The sequence below is a fragment of the Triturus cristatus genome, chromosome 7 (assembly GCF_964204655.1).
Source record: "Triturus cristatus chromosome 7, aTriCri1.1, whole genome shotgun sequence".
Lineage (NCBI taxonomy): Eukaryota > Metazoa > Chordata > Amphibia > Caudata > Salamandridae > Triturus > Triturus cristatus.
Window position 1 is genome coordinate 151408322 of NC_140590.1, and position 20043 is coordinate 151428364.

Sequence of the window (20043 nt, forward strand, 5' to 3'; positions counted from 1 at the left end):
GATAGAAACAGAGATCCCTACGTAACGCACCTGATCTAAGGTTGTCTAACCACCCATACTATAGGAGAGTGTTCTAGTTTTTGGCAGAGAACTGTACACTGACCCATTGGAGCCCAGGCCTGTGCTTTGCCACACCATGCACATGGAAAACGACAGGGTCCTATTCCCGGCCAGATAACCAGACCTCATGTTTGGCTTCTATACATATACTGATCCTGCCCTTGTGTCTCAGGCTTCTTCTGTGCGTATCTAAGCTGTGCTGGCTGTAGGAAACCAGACTTGACACCCACCTGCTATACATGTACTGACCCTGCCCTTGTGTTTCAGGCTTCTTTTGTTAGATCTGGGCAGCTCTGGCTGCATCCTGCTAGAATGGAAAGCACAGGGTGCAGCACTGCCCAGTTCCAACAGGCGGCAGTAACACGAAGAGCTAGTTCACTTGATTACTTCTGTAGCCCTTTCTCTAGGGTACAAATCTGATGACCTCATCAACTCCTGGTACCTTAATCCACCTTCCCAATGACCGCTTTGAGCCCAAATATCAACTTTTACTGTGTAGTGTTTGACAGGAGCAATTAAAATAAACCGAGAAGCTGTTAAGCTGCAGATGAGCTCAAAGGTTAGCAGGCTAATAGCTCACTTACAAGGTGAGGCCTGCAAGTTGCAAAGTTTGGGGACTGCGACAATACTCACCGGATGGGCATGAAGTTAAAAATATTTGGCATCCCGGGGCAGTAACATAGAAAGTTGCCGAGGCAGATCTGGAAAACAATGGCTATCACCAGCACTTTGTTTCTGAAAGAGAGGCAAGAGAAGGCGTGAGCATTTGCACCAGTGCTAAGAAACATGGAGATCTAAAATCACCAACAGGGTTGAAAGACTGCGCACCAAATTACAGTTTAAACAACAGAGTGCATTGGTATTGAAAGAGGTTGCTTTAGTTAACTGCTAATGGATAATGTCACATGAAGCAAAGTTCTTAAAAAATGTTCAGAGGGTGAGCTAGGTAGCTGTGCATGTCCTTCAGAGGAGAGAGAATAATAATTCAGCCAAAGAATGTCACCAATACCTGAAGAACCCCTGCGTGAAGACAGACAGACGCCGAGTCTTGCGAATGAGGACATCAGAAATCTGGCACATCTCAATGCTGATGAAGAAGACAGTGTAGCAGGTATACTGCTGGTAGAGACGCTGGCTGAAGGTCTGAAAGAGACATCACTGAACACAATCAAGCTCATCGAACACAGTATTGGAGGAAAGTTGACGTCAATCTTGTAATACATCAAGGGATTTGCAAATGTGTAAGTCCTGGATAATGCCTAGCGAGTTGACTTGGTATTAGCATCTAAACAATATCTATTCAGTAATTACCGGTCCATCATAAATAAACAATTAACCCCCTTATATTGTTCTTGGCTTTTTATCTTGGGTCCATGCCTGGTATCCAGGATCCGAGACATGATACACAGAGATTTGCTCACCCATTCCTGGCCGTAGCTGTCTTCCAGGTCCTGTAATCTTGTGTTTTCCCATTGTGCTCGAAGCCCCAAACAGTACTCTGGGTACCATCCTTCTTGGGCCATGACAGTAAAATAGTCTGCGAAGCCAGCAAAAGATTGGATTACACCTGAGAAAAAACAGAAACACACATGGTCATTACAGGAATCTTTCTAGAAGAATCTTGCAACCATGGCCAGGAGAGAATATTTATAGTTCTTCTGATGAAGAGTCGGAGAGGTACATTCGGGTCCAGCACAAATATTCATAAGATCACACCTTTAGAGCAATCACTCTCTTCACCCCATTGTGTTATCAGTCTATCACCTAACACACCTGTCCCAACATCCTCATATTTTAATCATGGCAGCTAGGGGAGGGAATAAACTAACCTTCTCCCACTAGCTAGATATTTCTAATCCTCTTTTTAGGGTCATTGAAAACGCTCCAATACTATTTGAACCAGCATAGGTGTACAGGAACATCAGACAGTTAGTGCTTCCGCTTCTTCGCTGGTCCTAACACGCCCCTTTCCGAAGCAGATTAGGTATGAACCATATGATGAAGCGTGGGTGAGGGTTACTAGAAAGGAAAACTTCTTTCCTATCTACAAAGAGGTTGTTGTCCTTTCTTTTTTGTTCTTTTCTCCCTGGAGGGACTCCTTTTGGTTATTTACATTTAGTTTGGAGGATGAGTCCACTTCTTTTTCCTTTGCCTCCCCCATTTGTTTTTTAGACTTGTCAGCACAGTATTCATGTTTATAGCATAGGGATCAAATGGCTAAAAGGATGTGTTTACTACACATAACTTTGAGGCCAATATGAACTTTAGACCCCAAGAGGCATAGATGAATGGAGAACGTGGTAAATGTTCTGTTGTATTTTTTCCGGATAACCGCTGCATTGCTAGAGGGGGGTGGGTGGAAAGATCGAAAGCTGGTGATAAAAGTGGGGTTTTATATGTTAACTAACAGACGAGGATTAGTCTGAGGAGCATTGGAAAAAAAGTCAGACTCATTTTGTAGATTGATTTTGTTTCTGTTTGAGATACTACTTCATTAGAAGTGAGGAGTTGGCCTTTTGGAACAATTTATATGGAGTCGAACTTTTTTGTAGCTCGAAGTTCTGCATTTTTATACAGAGGGTGTTGGTGAGTGAAGCACATGTATTTAGGCTGCAGAGAAACCTAATCCCCAAACTCCAACTCATCCATAATGCTGCAACTAAACTTCAACTGATGCAGCTACTATACAACTAGCTTAAAGGCCTTCTGCTGGCCGCCTGTCGTAAGAAGCATCTCACTCATCTGCTTCACCCCACACCCCACCCCATGACCTAATCCAGACTCCTATTAAAGGAGGAACCTCAGATTCAGACTGGTTAGTTTATTGATCAGTCCCCCTTAAAAAACCCTATTGGGCGAGAGCTCCTTCTCAGGGCAGAAACAAGCGGTGGATCTTGCTCCAGACAACAGTAAGAGCAATCTGCAATCACCTGGACTGCAGAAGTGCAGAAAATGTAATGTCATCTGACCTCAACCTGTGAGGATTACAGGTCTGGATGCAAACTGTGATCCTACCTCTCATACTCTTCTGCTGCTCACCTCATTATTAATGCGCTGTGACATGCATGCTGCTACTGGATAGGTGCACACTGCTGAACCCCATACGTGGCACTAAAATATATCTCAGAGGCTTTACCTCCGCTATTCCTCTTTCAGATCTTCATAACAAAGAGAATAAATCCTTACTCGTCCACCCCAAAAGCTATCTGAGCCATAGAAGGTGAAAGAAAATACTAACTAAATGCAAATACACCTGTCCTTGAGCGGCAGAAATTAGACACTGGAGATCAGAATGCAATAGGGCGGATGCAAGGAATTGGCTGTTTTTAGGGCTTGCCTAGCGTTGCAGCGGGCATGCACTGCTCGCTTTGTGAGGGGTATTGTGATCGAGGAGATTTCAGAAGGGGACTTGAAGCCCCGCCCATCATTTTCATTGGGTTGCGTCCGTGTTTATTAAGTTCCACGCTTTATTAAAGGGAGAGTAGAATTAACGTTGGGACCTTTTCACTCAGCATTGACATAAATAAACATTTCTCTTTCTCGTGAGGTCCCTGCTTCTCGCTCCATGTCTCCCACCATCCTCGGTCTCCCTTTCACATGTCCTTTCATGCTTCCGCTCAATTTGTATTCTCCCTCTATATTTCTTTGCCCCCTTACTGCACGCATTCCCATTGAAAAGGATGCTTTTTTGTTACTGCCCTGTCTCCTTCAGGCCCCGCTGATCCCGATTGGATTGTTTCCTTGCGGCTTTATATTGCCTCCTTAATTAGTCGGAAGGCACTATGTTTTGTCAGTAAGTTGAAGGAGCTTCAAAGGCAGACATGCTGGTTAAACAAGCAGCATCAGAACAATTGCTATCCCGACAGCCCTGTGCCTCGCATCTCCTGAAGGAGAGGGCAGGGGCGCGCAGTCACATGACCGCGTTGTTTTCCATGGAGCTAGGTAGGACTTCATAGTGTCGTCCCGAAGAAAACACGCAAACTGTGTTTGCTCCTGGCTCCCAAATGCCTCTATGTCCGAAAGAAACGAAAACACGAGGAAATATGTGATGGTCCCTAAAGCCCAAATACATTATTCCAGAAGAAACCTATTGCCCGGTTAGTTGCAGATTTTCCGAGTGCCCTCTCTGATGACAGACCAGAGTCCTTCCAAACCACCGCCTCCAGGAGCCCTGCCCTCGCTCTGCTCCGCTCCCTCTCTCACTGCCTCGCCTCATGCTTTTTCCAGATTGTCCGCCTCAGCCCAGGCATCCTGCGCAGACTATGGTGTTTGCTCCAAGTAAAGTACCGCCGCCACCTACCCTGACGAGCCCGGCATCGGCTGCCTGGGGATCTTTAACGAGTAACGGGAGGGAGAGAGAGGAGAAGGGTATGGCGTGGGAAATGAGATGGGGAGCAAAGCACGGGAAAGGCACCACACTTCCCAATATTGAGCGCCTCTCAGGCTGCGAGGGCTAGCTGGCTTCTGGAGATGGTGGAGGGGATAATGGAAAATAAGAGCTGCCACTGTGACCTCCCTACTCACTCGAGGACGGGCTGCGAGCTGCTGGTGCTGGTGCTACTGCCCGAGGCGTGAACCTGATTTCTAGTCTGCAAAGTCTGCTAGCGCAAGGCTGTTTTTTTTAATATATATTTTTTTATAGCTGTTGTATCTCTTCGCAGGCCTCATTTTTACAGAACCACGAAGGTTCTAATGACATTAAAGCCAGAACTGAGAGACAAACGTTAGGGGGAGATAGGTGAATACAGGAAGTTGTACAACTTTTGGCCACTACTGGGTGGGGGAGTTTGATATTTGTACAAGGTTTCCCATTTCTTGCTGATGGAATGAGCGGTGGGCCTCGGGAGCTTTGGGAGGAGAGAAGGAAGGCATGCTTACAAAACCCTACTTTGGAAAAAACATCAAAGATGGTAGCCTTTTGTTTTGTAATGATTTTCAAGTCACCTGGAAACAGATCGTGTTTTGCTCCTTTGATTCCTTGGCACCAGCGCACGACATCTCGACCACGAGGGCGAAACGTAGACATCTCTACCACGAGGGCGAAACGTACAATCCCAAAGCTACATTGGGCGACCTTACTCGGGGTTTGTAGAGCAAACCACCCTAAGACCACCTGACCCTCAACACCTACAAAGTACCAAACCTAAAAGTACAGTAGCTCTTTAGGCACCCCAACACAATGAGGCTATTTTGCAGCACGAATTTCCAAATTCCCAGAGACCGTCGTAAATGTCTGCCTGCCTACACATTACAGGCCTGTTTTACAAAACAACCAGAGGTATTTAGTTGTTACTTCCGAGTTTGAAAACTTAGTGTGAACATGTGCAGTTTTTTGACATATAAGTTTGGTGCATTGCTGTTTTTCCTAACTCTACATTTGCCGAGTCTCCACGACGTTTCATGCTGTTGTGAAAATAATCATTATTTGCTCACTTCCCCACTCCTACTGCACCACTGATTTAAACACACATTTAATTTATTATAAATAAAAGTATAGCCCCAGCAGTACACTTATTAAGTTCCACGCTTTATTAAAGGGAGAGTAGAATTAACGTTGGGACTTTTTCACTCAGCATTGACATTAATAAACATTTCTCTTTCTCGTGAGGTCCCTGCTTCTCGCTCCATCTCTCCCACCGTCCTCGGTCTCCCTTTCACATGTCCTTTCATGCTTCCGCTCAATTTGTATTCTCCCTCTATATTTCTTTGCCCCCTTACTGCACGCATTGTCTTGATTGTTCTCTCTCTTTTGTTTATCATTTCAATATTTTCAGTAGCGTTGACCTCACTTGACACCATCTTATGAACGCTTCCAAATAAGAGGGGGGAGTCGAGTCGGACGTCTCGTTTCCGGGTACGGATGTTGGACATAAGTGTCATAAAGGATGCACGGATCTCAGGACACCCACCGCCCCGACAACGGATAGTAACTTTACTTAGAGATATGGAGAGCACTGGATATAATGCGGCCCATGAGGTTTTTACCTATCGTCTCCGGTGAATCCTAGTTGTGCAAGTGTGCGCAGATGTTTGTGGAGGTGTGCGCTGGAGAGTGCAAGTATGTGCATTTGTGCACAGAAGCATGCTGGCACGTACACGTGTACGCAGGAGAGTCTGCTGGTGCGTGCAGCTGTGTACGGGAGGGTGCAAGATTGTGCGCTTGTGCAGATACATACATGTAGGTGTGTGTTTGTGCTGACGTGAGTGCAGCAGGGAAGCAAAGTCTATTTGGCTAAAAGTGCTTTAGCCCCGCGCCTCCCCGCCGGGTGTGTCCCAGCCCGGGCTGCTGCCGCTCCCAGGACAGGCTCAACATTTCTGCCGATGTGTCCAGGGCTGCGTGACTGCGTCCGAGATTGGACATCACTGGGAACCTCCTACAAGGTCTTTCGCAGGGCATCCAGGGCCTAAAGTGCATAAAACAAATTTGGTAACTGTGACCCGAAGTACAAAGCATGTGTACCACACAGGACCGGACTGGCCGTAGGGGGCACCGGGCATTTCCCCAGTGGGAGGTTTTGTCACTGGGGACGGTTTTGCAGCAGTGCTGCAATATCGGCTCCCTGTAACAAAATGTAAGCGGTGGCGGTGCTCGCCCCTGGAGCTTCTCAATACCACAACCCCCCACCCCTACCCCTACCCCCTCGGGGGTCGAGTGCAATTGCCAGGGCTGGTTTCTTTTCCCAGTCTGGCTGTAGTCCCACAGATGTGGTTAAACAAGCATTTGCAATGCAATAGGTATCGCATTTACGCGAGTTTGAGCTATTGACATCATAAATGACAATGCCTTTTATTTTTGTTTTCGTTATTAAAACATAAATAAAAGGCATTGTCATTTATAATGCCAGTATCTTAAACTCGCGTATATGCAAGACCTATTGTATTGAAAATGCTTGTTCAATTACTGCCCGGAGCAAGGGTTTTCATGTGCATAGTAGTTTTCACCTTATGTTTGCACAGTAGTTTTAGGAAGCATTGAGGGTAGTATAAATATATCTTTTTATTTTCGGTGATCCCCCATTTTTGGGGGGATAGTTCCTACATTAAAGGAAGTTGCCAACATTTGCCAGATGGTCACTGTTGTCACTGTCCCATTTGCAGCAGTCACGATCATCTACCAGAAAATGTCCCTGACTTACCGGTCTATGATCCCAGGCATATGTCACATGTGCTTGGCTCCCACTGGTCACTTTCACTCAATCAGGACCGCACAGAGCAAGTCATGCATCTCATCCAAGAGTGAAACATATTATTGCTATTTTCTTAGCGGGGGGGATCAAGCAGCGTGCTTGTTTGCCACTGCCGGGGTAACGCCAAATCCAAAGGCAGCTCACCACCAGCACCAGCATGCACAAGGGTTTGCTCCCCACCCTGCAAGTCCAGATTTTTTGCAAGTAGACTCGTTGTCGCATGTGGAACCTATGGTCACCATCAGCTGCCTCACTCACCTCTCCTACACTTCCTGGCTGCAAGGAAGTCCGGTCTCTTTCTGCTGTAGGTTGTTCGTTTGTAATGTTACTAAAGGTACCTGGCTTACAACATAGTATTTGAAGTTTTTACCTTTTGGGCACTTATGAGGTTGTACGTCTTCAGACCATCGTACACCTTGATGCACCTTCCTAAACAGGGTCGGACTGGCCTAGCAGGTGCCATGAAAGTTACAGAAGGGCTGGTCTCACATCAGTGTCTGAGCTGTTTTTTGACTGTTTGTGGGGCTGTTTTATGGTCTGCTGGTTCGGTTTTTATGTTAATTTTTCTCTAATACCACAAACTTTGCCTAAGCAAGCAAAAATGAATGCAGCCTCCCATATCTTTCAAAACTCTTATACAGGGTGTCTTTACAAGTTCAAAACTGCCCTGATTTGAAAACATGGGGGACTGTTGTAAGCACGTGGTTCACAAATGGGGCCAATTGTTATCCGCAGTGATCACCTGTCCTGCCATGCTGCTGTTGGTCTACTCCCCCTGATCTGAACCATTCGTTTTTGTATCCTGTATTCTGCCCTCTGACCGCCTTCTCCCAGAATCTGCTTTTCTTGCATCCCTCATCCGGCTCACCATCACTCATCCATTTGTTCAATTTTAATGAACTCTTTTTGAGATAATTTACTCGAGCAGCTTAAGACAAGCCACACGTTCAAAATCACTTGTCTTCTAATCTGCTGTAGCAACTCTGCACTACAGCCTAATGTAATCTCGCTAACTAGCCCCAAACCATAATTTAGTGCGATCGTGCACCTCGCAGACGGGGTTTATAACGCGCACAAACTATAGCACCAAAGCCTAATGCAGTGCACCTGCACACCTCCCAGTTGGAAGGATTCTCACTAACAAACCATCTTCGCGCCAAAGCCTAATGCAGTGTGTCTGCGCACCTCACAGGCTGGGGGTTTATTGCAGTGTGTCTGTGCGCCTCACAATCTGAAAGAAACACGTTAGTTAGATTCCTCACCTTAGAATATCCCCAGGCCTCAGGCTGGATCTGGAAAGATTTTTCGTCAGCAATAACCTTGCGCGTCGCTAGGCATCGTCTGCGGCTCTGCGGCCGTCGTCGGCATCGTGATCGCCGGGATGACGTCGTCTGAGTACTTAGACCACCTTCGCGCGCTGACGTCAGTTCTTCTTTTTTCCTCGCCAGTAAGCGCCGATCTGGGAAGAGCATACCCTTTTAGTCACTTTTCGACTAAACTTTTTTTAACTCTTTTGGTTCCATCTTCAGTCGACCTCAACTCTGGTGTCGGTAGGGATGCCTGGATTCAAACCTTGTGACGCCTGTCACCGACTGATGTCGGTCACGGATCACCACCGCCGGTGTCTCTATTGCCTTGGGGCCGACCACGATGCAGAGTCGTGCCTCGACTGCCGGGCCTTGACCTCGAAGGCTAGGCGGGAGTGGTCCCACAAGCTGCTTGAGATCCAGCAGTCGGCTCCGCGCCGCTCAAAGTCCCGGTCGAGGAACCTGTCGCGGAGCCGCAGTCATCACCGCTCGTCGGGGTCAAAGTCTTCGTACTCCGGCAAGTCGAAGCACAGCAAGAAGTCGAAGTAGTGACATCGCTCTTCTGGCTCCCCTTGCCGGTTGCGCGACTCGGCTGAGGGTTCAGGTGGCACCACCCGCGCGGCTCTGTTGGAGCCGCAGGAGTCTCGTCCGACCCCATACCACCCAGTCCCTGGGTCTGACGCGACTCCGGCAGAGATCAGGGACTTCCTCGTGGCCATGAGGAGCCTGGCTCAATCGTCGACGCCTGCCGGCGCGCCTTCGGGCCCCGCAGACTCGACTGGGAGGCCTAGCGAGCCGGCGGCTCCGGGCCCGGCGCCGTCGTCGACTCCGGTCCCGATGCCGCAGGCCCCCTCGGGATCCAGGCCTGGATCCCGGTTGGCGCCGGTCGACCTTATGACCCCTCTGCCGGTGCCGACCCCTCCGGTGCAGCCCCCGGTGCTGCCTCGGACGACGCCGTTCCCCGGTTTAGTCCCGGTCCGGCATCAGAGCGGCGCCGCCCGGCGCCGTATCCGACGCCGATGGGTGACAGGTTCATCTTCCACCTGGCTCCGATCCTTCCACCTGTGTACCAGGAATCGGATGACGGAGACGACTGGGAGGGGTCTGAGGACCCTCTGGCACGGCAGTGCCAGTCATCTCAGGACTGGGCAGACGAACTGGGGTATGCCAGTGGTCTTGATACCTCCCCATGACACTGCTTCATCTCTCCTCCGTCCATGGCTTCGGTGGAAGGTGCTACATTTTCTGTGGTGCTGCGCAAGGCGGCCGAAGCCCTTGGGCTGGAGCTGCCTGCTGTGGCCGTGAGGACTAATCTCCTCACTGAAGTGTTTCAACCGCCAGCAAGCTCCTCAGAGCCTCTGCTGGAGTTCAATGAGGCACTGACTGATGTTCTGAAGGGCACCTGGTCCAAGCCCTCCACAGTTCCTCCTGTGGACCAAAACGTGGCGCGGCGCCACCGCCCTGCACCGGGCGACCCCAGTTTTCTGTCTATGCGCCCCACGCCCGAGAGCCTGATTATCCAGGCCTCTACCTCCCAGACCTTCTTCCCGTCCGCTCCCCCGGATCGGGAATCCAAAAGGTTGGAACAGTATGGGAAGAAACTGTTCTCCTCCCTTAGTTTGGGGTTGTGGTTTATCAACACCGCATGCCTTTTGGACCGTTACTCCCACTCCCTGTGGGATACGGTGGAGGACGTGCTGCCTCAGTGTCCGGAGGAGGCCCGGACACGGCTCGCCCAGGCTCTTGCCGAGGGGCGGGATGCGGCACGGCATGAATCCGATGTGGACTGGACACAACGGACTCGCTAGGCAGGGCAATGACTACCACAGTGGCGATTCGTCGCCATGCCTGGCTGAGGTCCACTAGTTTCTCTGGGGATGTCCAGAGCACCCTCATGGACATGCCTTTCGATGGCAGTCGCCTTTTTGGCGACAAAGCAGACAGTGCGCTGGAGCGCTTTAAGGACTCCAGGGCTACGGCTAAGTCCTTGGTCCTCTCGGCCCGCGTCCGCAATCTTCCGCTTTTCGTCACTTTCGTGGCCAAGGAAGGGGCGCCCCCCTCACATCTGTCTAGCCACAGGCTGCAGAACCAGCTTCAACGCGGACGTGGATTGCGCCGAGGCAGAGAAGGGGGACAACGAGCCGGTCTGTCCACATCCACTCCAGCAGCATCCGCCTCAAAGCCCTCCTAGTCTGTGCTTTCAGGCCCATTCCACGCCAGTGGGAGGCAGAGTTCGCCATCACCTGCTTCACTGGCGTACCATCACATCGGACAGGTGGGTGCTGCAAATCGTCCAAAGGGGCTACCCCCTCCCCTTCGAGGCGACTCCTTCAGCCATGCCACCGCAGTACCACCGCATGTCGGGGGATCACTTGCAACTTCTGCAGGAGGAAGTTATGGCCTTCTTGGCCAAGGGGGCCATCAAACGCGTTCCTGGCCCAGAAGTAGGTCGGGGTTGTTACTCCCACTACTTTCTGGTCCCCAAGAAGGGGAAAAGGGGGCCTACGCCCTATCTTGGACCTCAGGAGCGTCAACGCCTTCCTCCGGAAGGAGAAGTTTAAGATGCTCACCTTAGCTCAGGTTCTGGCTGTCCTATACACTGGAGACTGGATGGTAGCGTTGGACTTGCAGGATGCTTATTTCCACATCCCGGTCCTGCCGGCCCACCGGCGTTACCTGCGGTTCATGGTAGGCCCCGAGCATTTTCAGTTTACCGTGCTCCCCTTCAGCCTCACCAGTGCCTCTCGGGTGTTCACGAAAGTGATGGCGGTGGTCGCAGCTCACCTGCGTAGATTAGGGGTTCCAGTCTTCACCTATCTCGACAACTGGTTGTTGAAGGCGGGCTCGCCCCAGGCAGTCATCTCCCACCTCCAGACTACTGCCGACCTCTTGCATTTGCTGGTGTTCTCCATCAATGTGCCGAAGTCGCATCTGAGTCCCTCCCAGAAGCTCCTCTTCATCGGAGCGGTTCTGGACTCAGCGCAGTTCCGGGTCTATCCTCCGGAACAGCTAGTCTGGGATATTCAGGCTCTGATTCCCATCTTTCGGCTTCTATCCCGGGTTTCGGTCAGGTTGGTGCTGCGGCTTCTGGGTCTGATGGCCTTCCGCATCCTGTTGGTGCATCACGCCAGATGGCGGATGCGGGCTCTGCAGTGGGACCTGAAGTTTCAGTGGGCCCAGCATCGGGGCAACCTGTCCGACCATGTCTTGATTCCTTCCCTCTGTCCGGGGAAGTGTGGTGCAGGTGTTCATGGATATCACCACCGCCATGTGGTATTGCAACAAACAGGGCGGGGTGGGGTCGTGGACCCTTTGTCAGGAGGCTGTGTGCCTCTGGACATGGCTGGAACATCAGGGCATCACCCTGGGGTTCAACATCTGGCGGGCTCTCTGAACGCCAGAGCAGACAAACTCAGCCGCCGGTGCATGATGGATCACGAATGGTGTCTAAACTTGGACATGGCGCAAGGCCTCTTTCGGCAGTGGGGAAAGCCTTGGTTAGATCTATTCGCCACCGAAGAGAACGCGCAATGTCAGCAGTTCTGCACGTTGGAGTTTCCAAGGTGGCACTCGCTCGGGGATGCTTTTCGTCGCGAGTGGAGTTGCGGTCTGTTGTACGCCTTTCCGCCTATACCACTTCTGTCCAGAGTACTGAAGAAGACCTGGCGCGACCGGGCCCAAGTCATCCTGGTGGCTCCGGATTGGGCACGAAGATACTGGTATCCCGAGCTACTCAGTTTATCGCTCGATCCCCCGATCCGACTGCCTCTTCAGGAGGACCTTCTGTCACAGCAGCAGGGGACGGTCCTCCACCCGAACCTGTCCAGCCTCCACCTCCATGCGTGGAGATTGAGCGGCGGCAGTTGATGCCATTTGACTTGCCTCCTGAAGTCTGTAATGTTATTCTGGCAGCCAGGCGTCCCTCCACAAAATCGGCATACGCCTACAGGTGGAACAAATTTGTGACATGGTGCTCAGCAGAGGCTGTGGATCCCCTTAACGCCCCTCTTTCTGAGGTTCTCCTCTTTCTTCTTTCCCTGACCCAGCAGGGCTCTGCTCTGGGCACCCTCAAGGGATATCTTTCAGCTTTCTTACGACTTGCTGATCAGCCTTCTCTTTTCAAATCCCCTGTTGTTTCTCGATTCTTTAAGGGCATTACTCACATGTTTCCTCCTGTCCCTTTCGTAATGCCTCAGTGGGATTTGAATCTAGTATTGACCTATCTGATGTGCGCTCCCTTTGAGCCACTTCATAATTGTCCCCTTCGTCCTCTGACTCTTAAGACTGCTTTCCTGGTTGCCATCACCTCTGCTAGAAGGGTGAGTGAGCTCCAGGCTCTCTCTTCTAAGCCTCCTTTCCTTTCTGTCCATCCGGACAAAGTTGTTCTCAGGACTCGTCCTTCCTGTCTCCCTAAGGTGGTAACTGCCTTTCACATCGGACAGTCTGTTACACTGCCCACCTTTTTTTCGCCTCCGCATCCCTCGAAAGAGGAAGAGAGGCTCCACCGTCTGGACCCAAAACGGGTGCTATCCTTCTATCTGGACTGCACCAAACAGTTCTGGGTCGACGACCAACTCTTTGTTGGCTACGTGGGCGCTAAGAAGGGGCGGGCGGTGCACAAGCGAACCATCTCTCGGTGGGTCGTTTTGTGTATCAAGGCCTGTTATTCCTTAGCTAAAAAGGAACCTCCTGTAGGGCTGAGGGACCATTCCACTCGGGCCACAGCGGCGACCACTGCCCTGGGCCGGGGAGTCCCCTTGCAGGACATTTGTCAGGCAGCAACATGGGCCTCGCTGCACATGTTTGCCTAACATTATTGCCTGGACAGCCAAGTCCGGAGAGACGGCTTCTTTGGCCGTTCTGTTCTCCAGGACTTTCTGGTGTGATCTTGGTTCGCAGACCCACCACCGGGGTTGGTATTGCTGAGGTATCTATTCTAAGGTGAGGAATCTAACTAACGTGTTTCTTTCAGATGAACAAGTTACTTACCTTCCGTAACGATATATCTGTAAGAAACATTAGTTAGTTAGATTCCTCACCGCCCCACCCATCCTCCCCGTTCAGCGAACCGATATCTAGGGTTGAGGTCATCCCTTTCAGGGCCCTAGAATTTTTGGCACCAGTGTCTGTCTCTTGCATGGCTCTGCGTTCCTGGCGCGGAGAGCTATGAACAAGAACTGACATCAGCGCGCGAGGGCAGCGTCTAAGTACTCCGACGTCATCCCGGCGATCACGACACCGATGACGGACGCGGAGTCGCAGACGACGCCTAGCGACGCGCAAGGGTATTGCTGACGAAAAATCTTTCCGGATCCAGCCTGACGCCTGGGGATATTCTAAGGTGAGGAATCTAACTAACTAATGTTTCTTACAGATATAGTGTTACCGAAGGTAAGTAACTTGTTCGGCAGGGTGTTTATCACACTAATAGACTTATCTTTAGCTCCAATGGCTAATGCAGTGTGCCTGTGCACCTCAGTTCTCACTAACGATTTCCAGTAGCAGAGCATAATGCAGTGTGCCTCACACCTCAGAAGTAGGGGGGGTTTAGCTCACTAAACACTCAGCCCCAGCACCAGAGCCTAATGTGGTGTGTGTTCACACCTCAGAGATAGCCCTGAGTGTCATTTTAATTATGCCAGAATAATTTTGGCGTTACTCTTTTGATGTGAAATCACTGAAAATGAAGCTGTTACCCCTGCACATGTAATTATGAGTAATTTGGCACAAACAACCTTCTGCAGGAGCATAGGTACAACAAATTTAGCAAATGGGAGCAGCTGCTGGCTGCTGCTGTTTGTGTTCTATTACATTCAGTGCTGTTTTCTTTGCGCAAAATGCATTCTTGAGTCCACTTTGGGCGTGAGTGCATTTTGCATTAAGAAAATAGTGCTAAGTACTGGGGTACACTCCTCACATAATTCCACGTAATCTCACAGAATTTTGCTATAATTTCACAGAATTACACCACAGCAAATTACGTGAGTTACGCCTACCCCTACTCAGAGGCAGGAGATTTCTCCACCTAAAAACACATCCGCAGGACGACAGCCTACTGCAGTGCGCTTGCACACCTCGGAGGCTTGGGGTTCAACTTTCTAAGATTTTCAAGTAGCAGAGTCTAATGCAGTGTGCCTGCGCACCTCAGAGGCAGGTGGTTTCTCACTAACAAACCATCTTCCTCAAAAATCTAATGCAGCATGCCTGCACACCTCAGAGGCAGGGGCTTATCTCACTAGCAATCCGTCTGCAGCCCCACTGCTAATGCAGTGCCTGTTCATATGAGAGGCAAGGCTTTTTACTAATTAACAACCCCCAGCACTTGCGCCTAATGCTGTTCACTAGCACACCTCAGAGCTACAGGTTTTTCTCTCTAACAAACCATCCATAGTGTTTGTAACTACAAAGGCCGGTCCGATTGTATCAGACACCGGTTGTTACTGTGTATCAGTTTGTCTCCAAACAAAGACCTGTAAATACCCGGGTGGCACATGTCATCCATGACACCACCGCCCCCGGGTCACTGCCACACGGGGTTGGGGCACATGTCATACATGACAACACCGGCGCACGGGGGGAATGTCATACATGACACCACCCCAGGGTCACTCTGCATGGGGGGTGGCACATGACACCCACCACCACCACCCCTGGGTCACTGCCTCACCAGGTGAACATCATACAAGAACCACCCCGGGGTCACTGCCACACAGGAAGCTCTTGTCATACTAGACTCTCGCCCAACCTCCCCCCCGCCCCGATGTGGGGTGCTCCCAGATGTCCTAAAGCATGACTAGATGCAACAGTGAGGGCTGCAACAGCGGGGGTTTTAAATGTGTTTCTGGTGTTTTTTTCTGGCGGGGGCGGAGGAGTGAGAAGTGATTTGCATTTTCGCTCACTTTGTCATACGGGAGTTGGTGTCGCCCTCGCTCACTTTACTGTCGGTTCGGGGGTTCCCTCTCCACGGGGGCGCTCCCTCCATTTGTGCCTCTTTGTGGCTCTGTGAAGCAGGGAAGAACCCCCACCCTCCCCGGCTGCAGTGGTGGGGGAGGGTCACAGAAGCGCTTTGGTGGATTAATGGCAGCAGTGACCCCACCCCTGAGGAATGTCAAACCTCCCTTCCCCTGTCCCCCTGCTAATTAGGTCTCGCCTGGCTATCGCGTAAGCGAGACTTATGTAGGGGCTTCAGAAAATGCTCCCAAAGGCTTCCCAGGCGCATCGTGTGGCGGTTACGCGCACAACCACACGCATTCCATTTGCCACCAGCTACTTCCTGCGCGTGCGCCGCCTCACGCATTCAGAGAGATTTAGTAAGGGGCACAAGACCTTAGGAATGTGGTTTATGGCCAGTGCATGTGAGGCATTCAAGCGCGAAGCTGGCATCTGGCATCGGACTTGAAAGCAGCAGACTGCTTTCGCCAGCGCTCGCTCGGCCTCACTTCCTGCATCCCCTCTTACAACAATTAACTTTCGTTATAACTCACACCCCATATGCTCGTTCCCTCCCACCCTTCCTTTGATGTCCGCTTTTCTTGTTGTTTACAAACCACGCCACACACTGCTGCACGCAACACACTGCTGCACGCCACACACTGCTGCACGCCACACACTACCGCACGCCACACACTGCTGCATTACACACTGCTGCACGCCGCACACTGCTGCACGCCGCACACTGCTGCACGCCACACACTGCTGCACGCCACACACTGCTGCACGCTACACACCTCACACTGCTGCACACCTCACACTGCTGCACGCCTCACACTGCTGCACGCCTCACACTGCTGCACGCCTCACACTGCTGCATGCCGCTCACTGCTGCACGCCGCTCACTGCTGCACGCCGCACACTGCTACACACGCACACTGCTGCACGCCACACACTGCTGCACGCCACACTGCTGCCCACCACACACTGCTGCATGCCGCTGCACGCCGCACACTGCTGCACACCGCACACTGCTGCACACCGCACACTGCTGCACGCCGCACACTGCTGCACACTGATACACGAAACACTGCTGCACGCCGCACACTGCTGCACGCCGCACACTGCTGCACGCCGCACACTGCTGCACACCGCATATTGCTGCATGCCACACACTGCTGCACGCCACACACTGCTGCACGCCGCTGCATGCCACACACTGCTGCACGCCGCACACTGCTGCACGCCGCACACTGCTGCACGCTGCACAGTGCTGCATGCCACCCACTGCTACACGAAACACTGCTGCACGCCGCACACTGCTGCACGCCACACACTGCTGCATGCCGCACACTGCTGCATGCCGCACACTGCTGCATGCCGCACACTGCTGCATGCCGCACACTGCTGCACGCCTCACACTGCTGCACGCCTCACACTGCTGCACGCCTCACACTGCTGCACGCCGCACACTGTTTTTATGCGAGTTTATGCTACTGCCATTGTAAATGACAATGCCTTTTATTTGTTTTAAAACCAAAACGTAAATAAAAGGCATTGTAGTTTTACAATGCCAATAGCTCAAACTCTTATAAATGCGAGACCTATTGCATTGCAAATGCTTGTTTTTCCACTGTGGTTGGCTTCTTTTGTCATCCCAAGTAAAGAAAGAAGTGCCTGTTATATTGCAGATTTATACAGCCCCAACCTGACACGAAGGTATGGGAGCGCTTCACACGAGCACTAGTAACGTTACACAAGAATACATTCATTTTTTCCTGGAGACTCAGAGAGATTAAGTAATTTGCTCAGAATCACAAGATGCTGTTAATGTGCTGCTTTCGGTGATGATGCTTTGGCCCTAAAAGCAGCAATAAAAGCAGGAGCTCGGGCAGAGCTGCTCTCCTCAGCCCTTGTCATCAAAGGGCACTGCAGTCACTCGAAAGCAGGAACAGAAGCAGAAGGCTTGGACGCAGCTGTTCTCTGTAGCCACTGCCATCGACGAGCAGAGCAGCCACCCAAAGCGCCACGTCCAGAGCAGGTAAGGGACCCATGGGTTCGGGGAGCCGTCCTGAGCGTTTGTCCCTGTGTTGGACTTAGATTTGCATTAAACATCTGTATCTACCACTGTCCTCTTACAGCTAAACACAATATGCTAATAACCATTCCACGATATAATCACAGGAGACTTAACTTTTAGAGGTACTCTCACACTACATAAATAACCAGCATTAAAAATGCAATAGGTCTCGCCTTTAATTAAGTTAAAGCCATTTGCTTTGCTATACAATACCGTTAGCAAAGCTAATGGCTTTAACTTAATCAAAGGCGAGACCTATTGCTTGTTCAATGCTTGTTTTTTACTAACTAGCAATCCCCAGCAGATGAGCCCAATGCAGTGACTGTGCACATCAGCTGCAAGGGATTTTACTAACTAGCAATTCGCCGCACCAGAGCCTAATGCAGAGTGCCTTCACACCTCGGAGAGTATCTCAGTCCCTAACAAACAGTCCCCAAATACAGTGTGCTACACACTCGGGAGGAAAAGGGAATCTTTCTCACTACTAGCAATTTTGAGCATGTGGACTTTATGAAATGTGTCTGCACATCTTAGAGGTCTGTTGGTTCTGACACTGAATCATAATGGAGCCAAAATATTATGCAGTGTGCTGCAAACCTCAGAGGTAACAGGTTTCTGCCCTCAAACAACTATGCCAGTGTAGCTGCAACTATTATAAGCTGAGCTGCTGCAGCACTAGCTGCCTCACAGCAGTTTATGGCTGTTATTATTTCTGATTTTCATGTTACTGTTATAAACTCTGATGTTACCAGACAAATGCTATGCAACCCCGGCTCCATTCTTCGTCCTGCTGCCCCCATGCTTACCCTGTTACCTCTCTTTTTAGTCATACAAATGCTTCTGGGTTGGACAACCTGGGTCATCTTGGCATCCATCCCTAGTCCATGCTTTTAAGCAACCAAAGAACCCCTCTTCCCTGTCCCCTTCAGGGGTTGCAATGGAAGCTTTCATATGAGTCAGCCACATGTCAGGCTCATGCGACGTCACTCTTTTGACCTTTCAGGAGGAAAGACGTGGGGAATCTTCTGATTTCCATATATCTAAGATCACCTATGTTCGGAGCCCCTGTTCTTTCAGTCCTCTGCAGGCATACATACCAATCTGGAAGTAGGAGTAGACAGCCAGGGCTTCGTTCACCAGACGGTCTCTGCGTGGGTTTCGTGGCTTGAGGTGCATGATGTCGCTCTCTGCTTTCTCGTAGGCCAGGGACACTGATGGGAACTGCAAGGATGTGACATTGAGACTAGTTACTTGGAGCTGCTTGACATGGACCTTGCAATATTACTTTAGGTCATGTGCTTCTGTTGTGTAATCTTCTACATATCAACAGAATACCAAATATACGCGAGCAGTGGTGAAGTCTTTATGCTTGAGAAGCTAGAGCCATTCTTAGGATTCCCCCTTCATCCCAAGCTTATAGTTATGTATGTTGAGAGTTAAGACAGTTCTACAGCCCCTGTTTGTGACTCCCACAAGAGCTGTCCTGGGTCTCCTTCCTGCTCTACCGGCCACGTCAGACAAATGACACGTTTCAATATGTATGGTACTGCATCCAGCACCTATTGAAATCAATTTTTATGAACTGATCTCAAAACATGAGGACTCTAAAGGGAAGAAGAATGCATTTTCAATGCCATAAGAACCTCACATTCAGGTATGTAGAGCACGGAACAGTATGAAATGGACATTGCTCGGTATACATGTCTGTTTCAAAACCCAAATATGATATACCGGAGGTAGCCAATATCACAGTGTGAACTGAGCACCCGCCAGCAGAAGGGGTGAAGACCAAAACATAAAATAATTAAACATTCAGTGCAACTGTACTGAGAAAGTGGAATAAAGGAGACCATAGAGGATCTGTGTTTCAAAGGTAGGGCTGGGAGTGGAATTTTAGGGGGTCCTTTTATGCCATCAGCTTCTTGCTTCTGGATATACTTACAATGTCAGTGGCTAACTCAATGAAGAGGATCGTGATGCAGCCCAGAGGGAGAGGGACACTCGCCGTGATGTAGATCAAGTATGGCGCCAGCTCGGGGATGTTCTTGGTCAGAGTGTATGCAATGGACTTCTTCAAGTTATCAAAAATCAGTCGTCCTGGTGCAGATATTAAACATTAGAGCAAGAAAGATTTAGGAAACACTCTATCTTAAAGTCACATTCAAGAAACCCACTCTGGCTACAGATCCTTTAGACAAGTCACTGCCCTAGACATGTAGAACTCACTACCTCCACCCACCTGACCTATAGCTCACTAGCTTTCATTTAAAAAACTACTACAGACAACCACAGTAAGCAAGGTCAAAGCCTCAAAATATCAAGGTCATATAACTAGGTTTCACCTGAAACTGGCATTCGACTATTATCATGTACCGCATCACACTTACCTCGTGTACATGACCGCACGCAACATCTGCCTCTCATGATGTACATGAGCCTCTGTCTGAGGCTAGAAAACCTCACCCACATGATGTATGTA

At 50.3% G+C, this 20043-nt stretch overlaps 1 protein-coding gene across 1 annotated transcript in view; it reads right to left on the reverse strand.

Annotated features, from left to right (window-relative positions):
• The window catches only part of ATP4A (ATPase H+/K+ transporting subunit alpha), an 82791-nt gene that overhangs the window by 7321 nt on the left and 55427 nt on the right, over window positions 1-20043 (reverse strand). Inside the window, exons 17-21 of the mRNA XM_085615882.1 lie at window positions 19507-19661; window positions 18662-18785; window positions 1482-1627; window positions 1070-1203; window positions 694-795 (exon numbers count right to left, since the gene is read on the reverse strand). Coding sequence (XP_085472008.1) covers window positions 694-795; window positions 1070-1203; window positions 1482-1627; window positions 18662-18785; window positions 19507-19661 — 661 coding nt within the window. The remainder of the gene's footprint in view (window positions 1-693; window positions 796-1069; window positions 1204-1481; window positions 1628-18661; window positions 18786-19506; window positions 19662-20043) is intronic.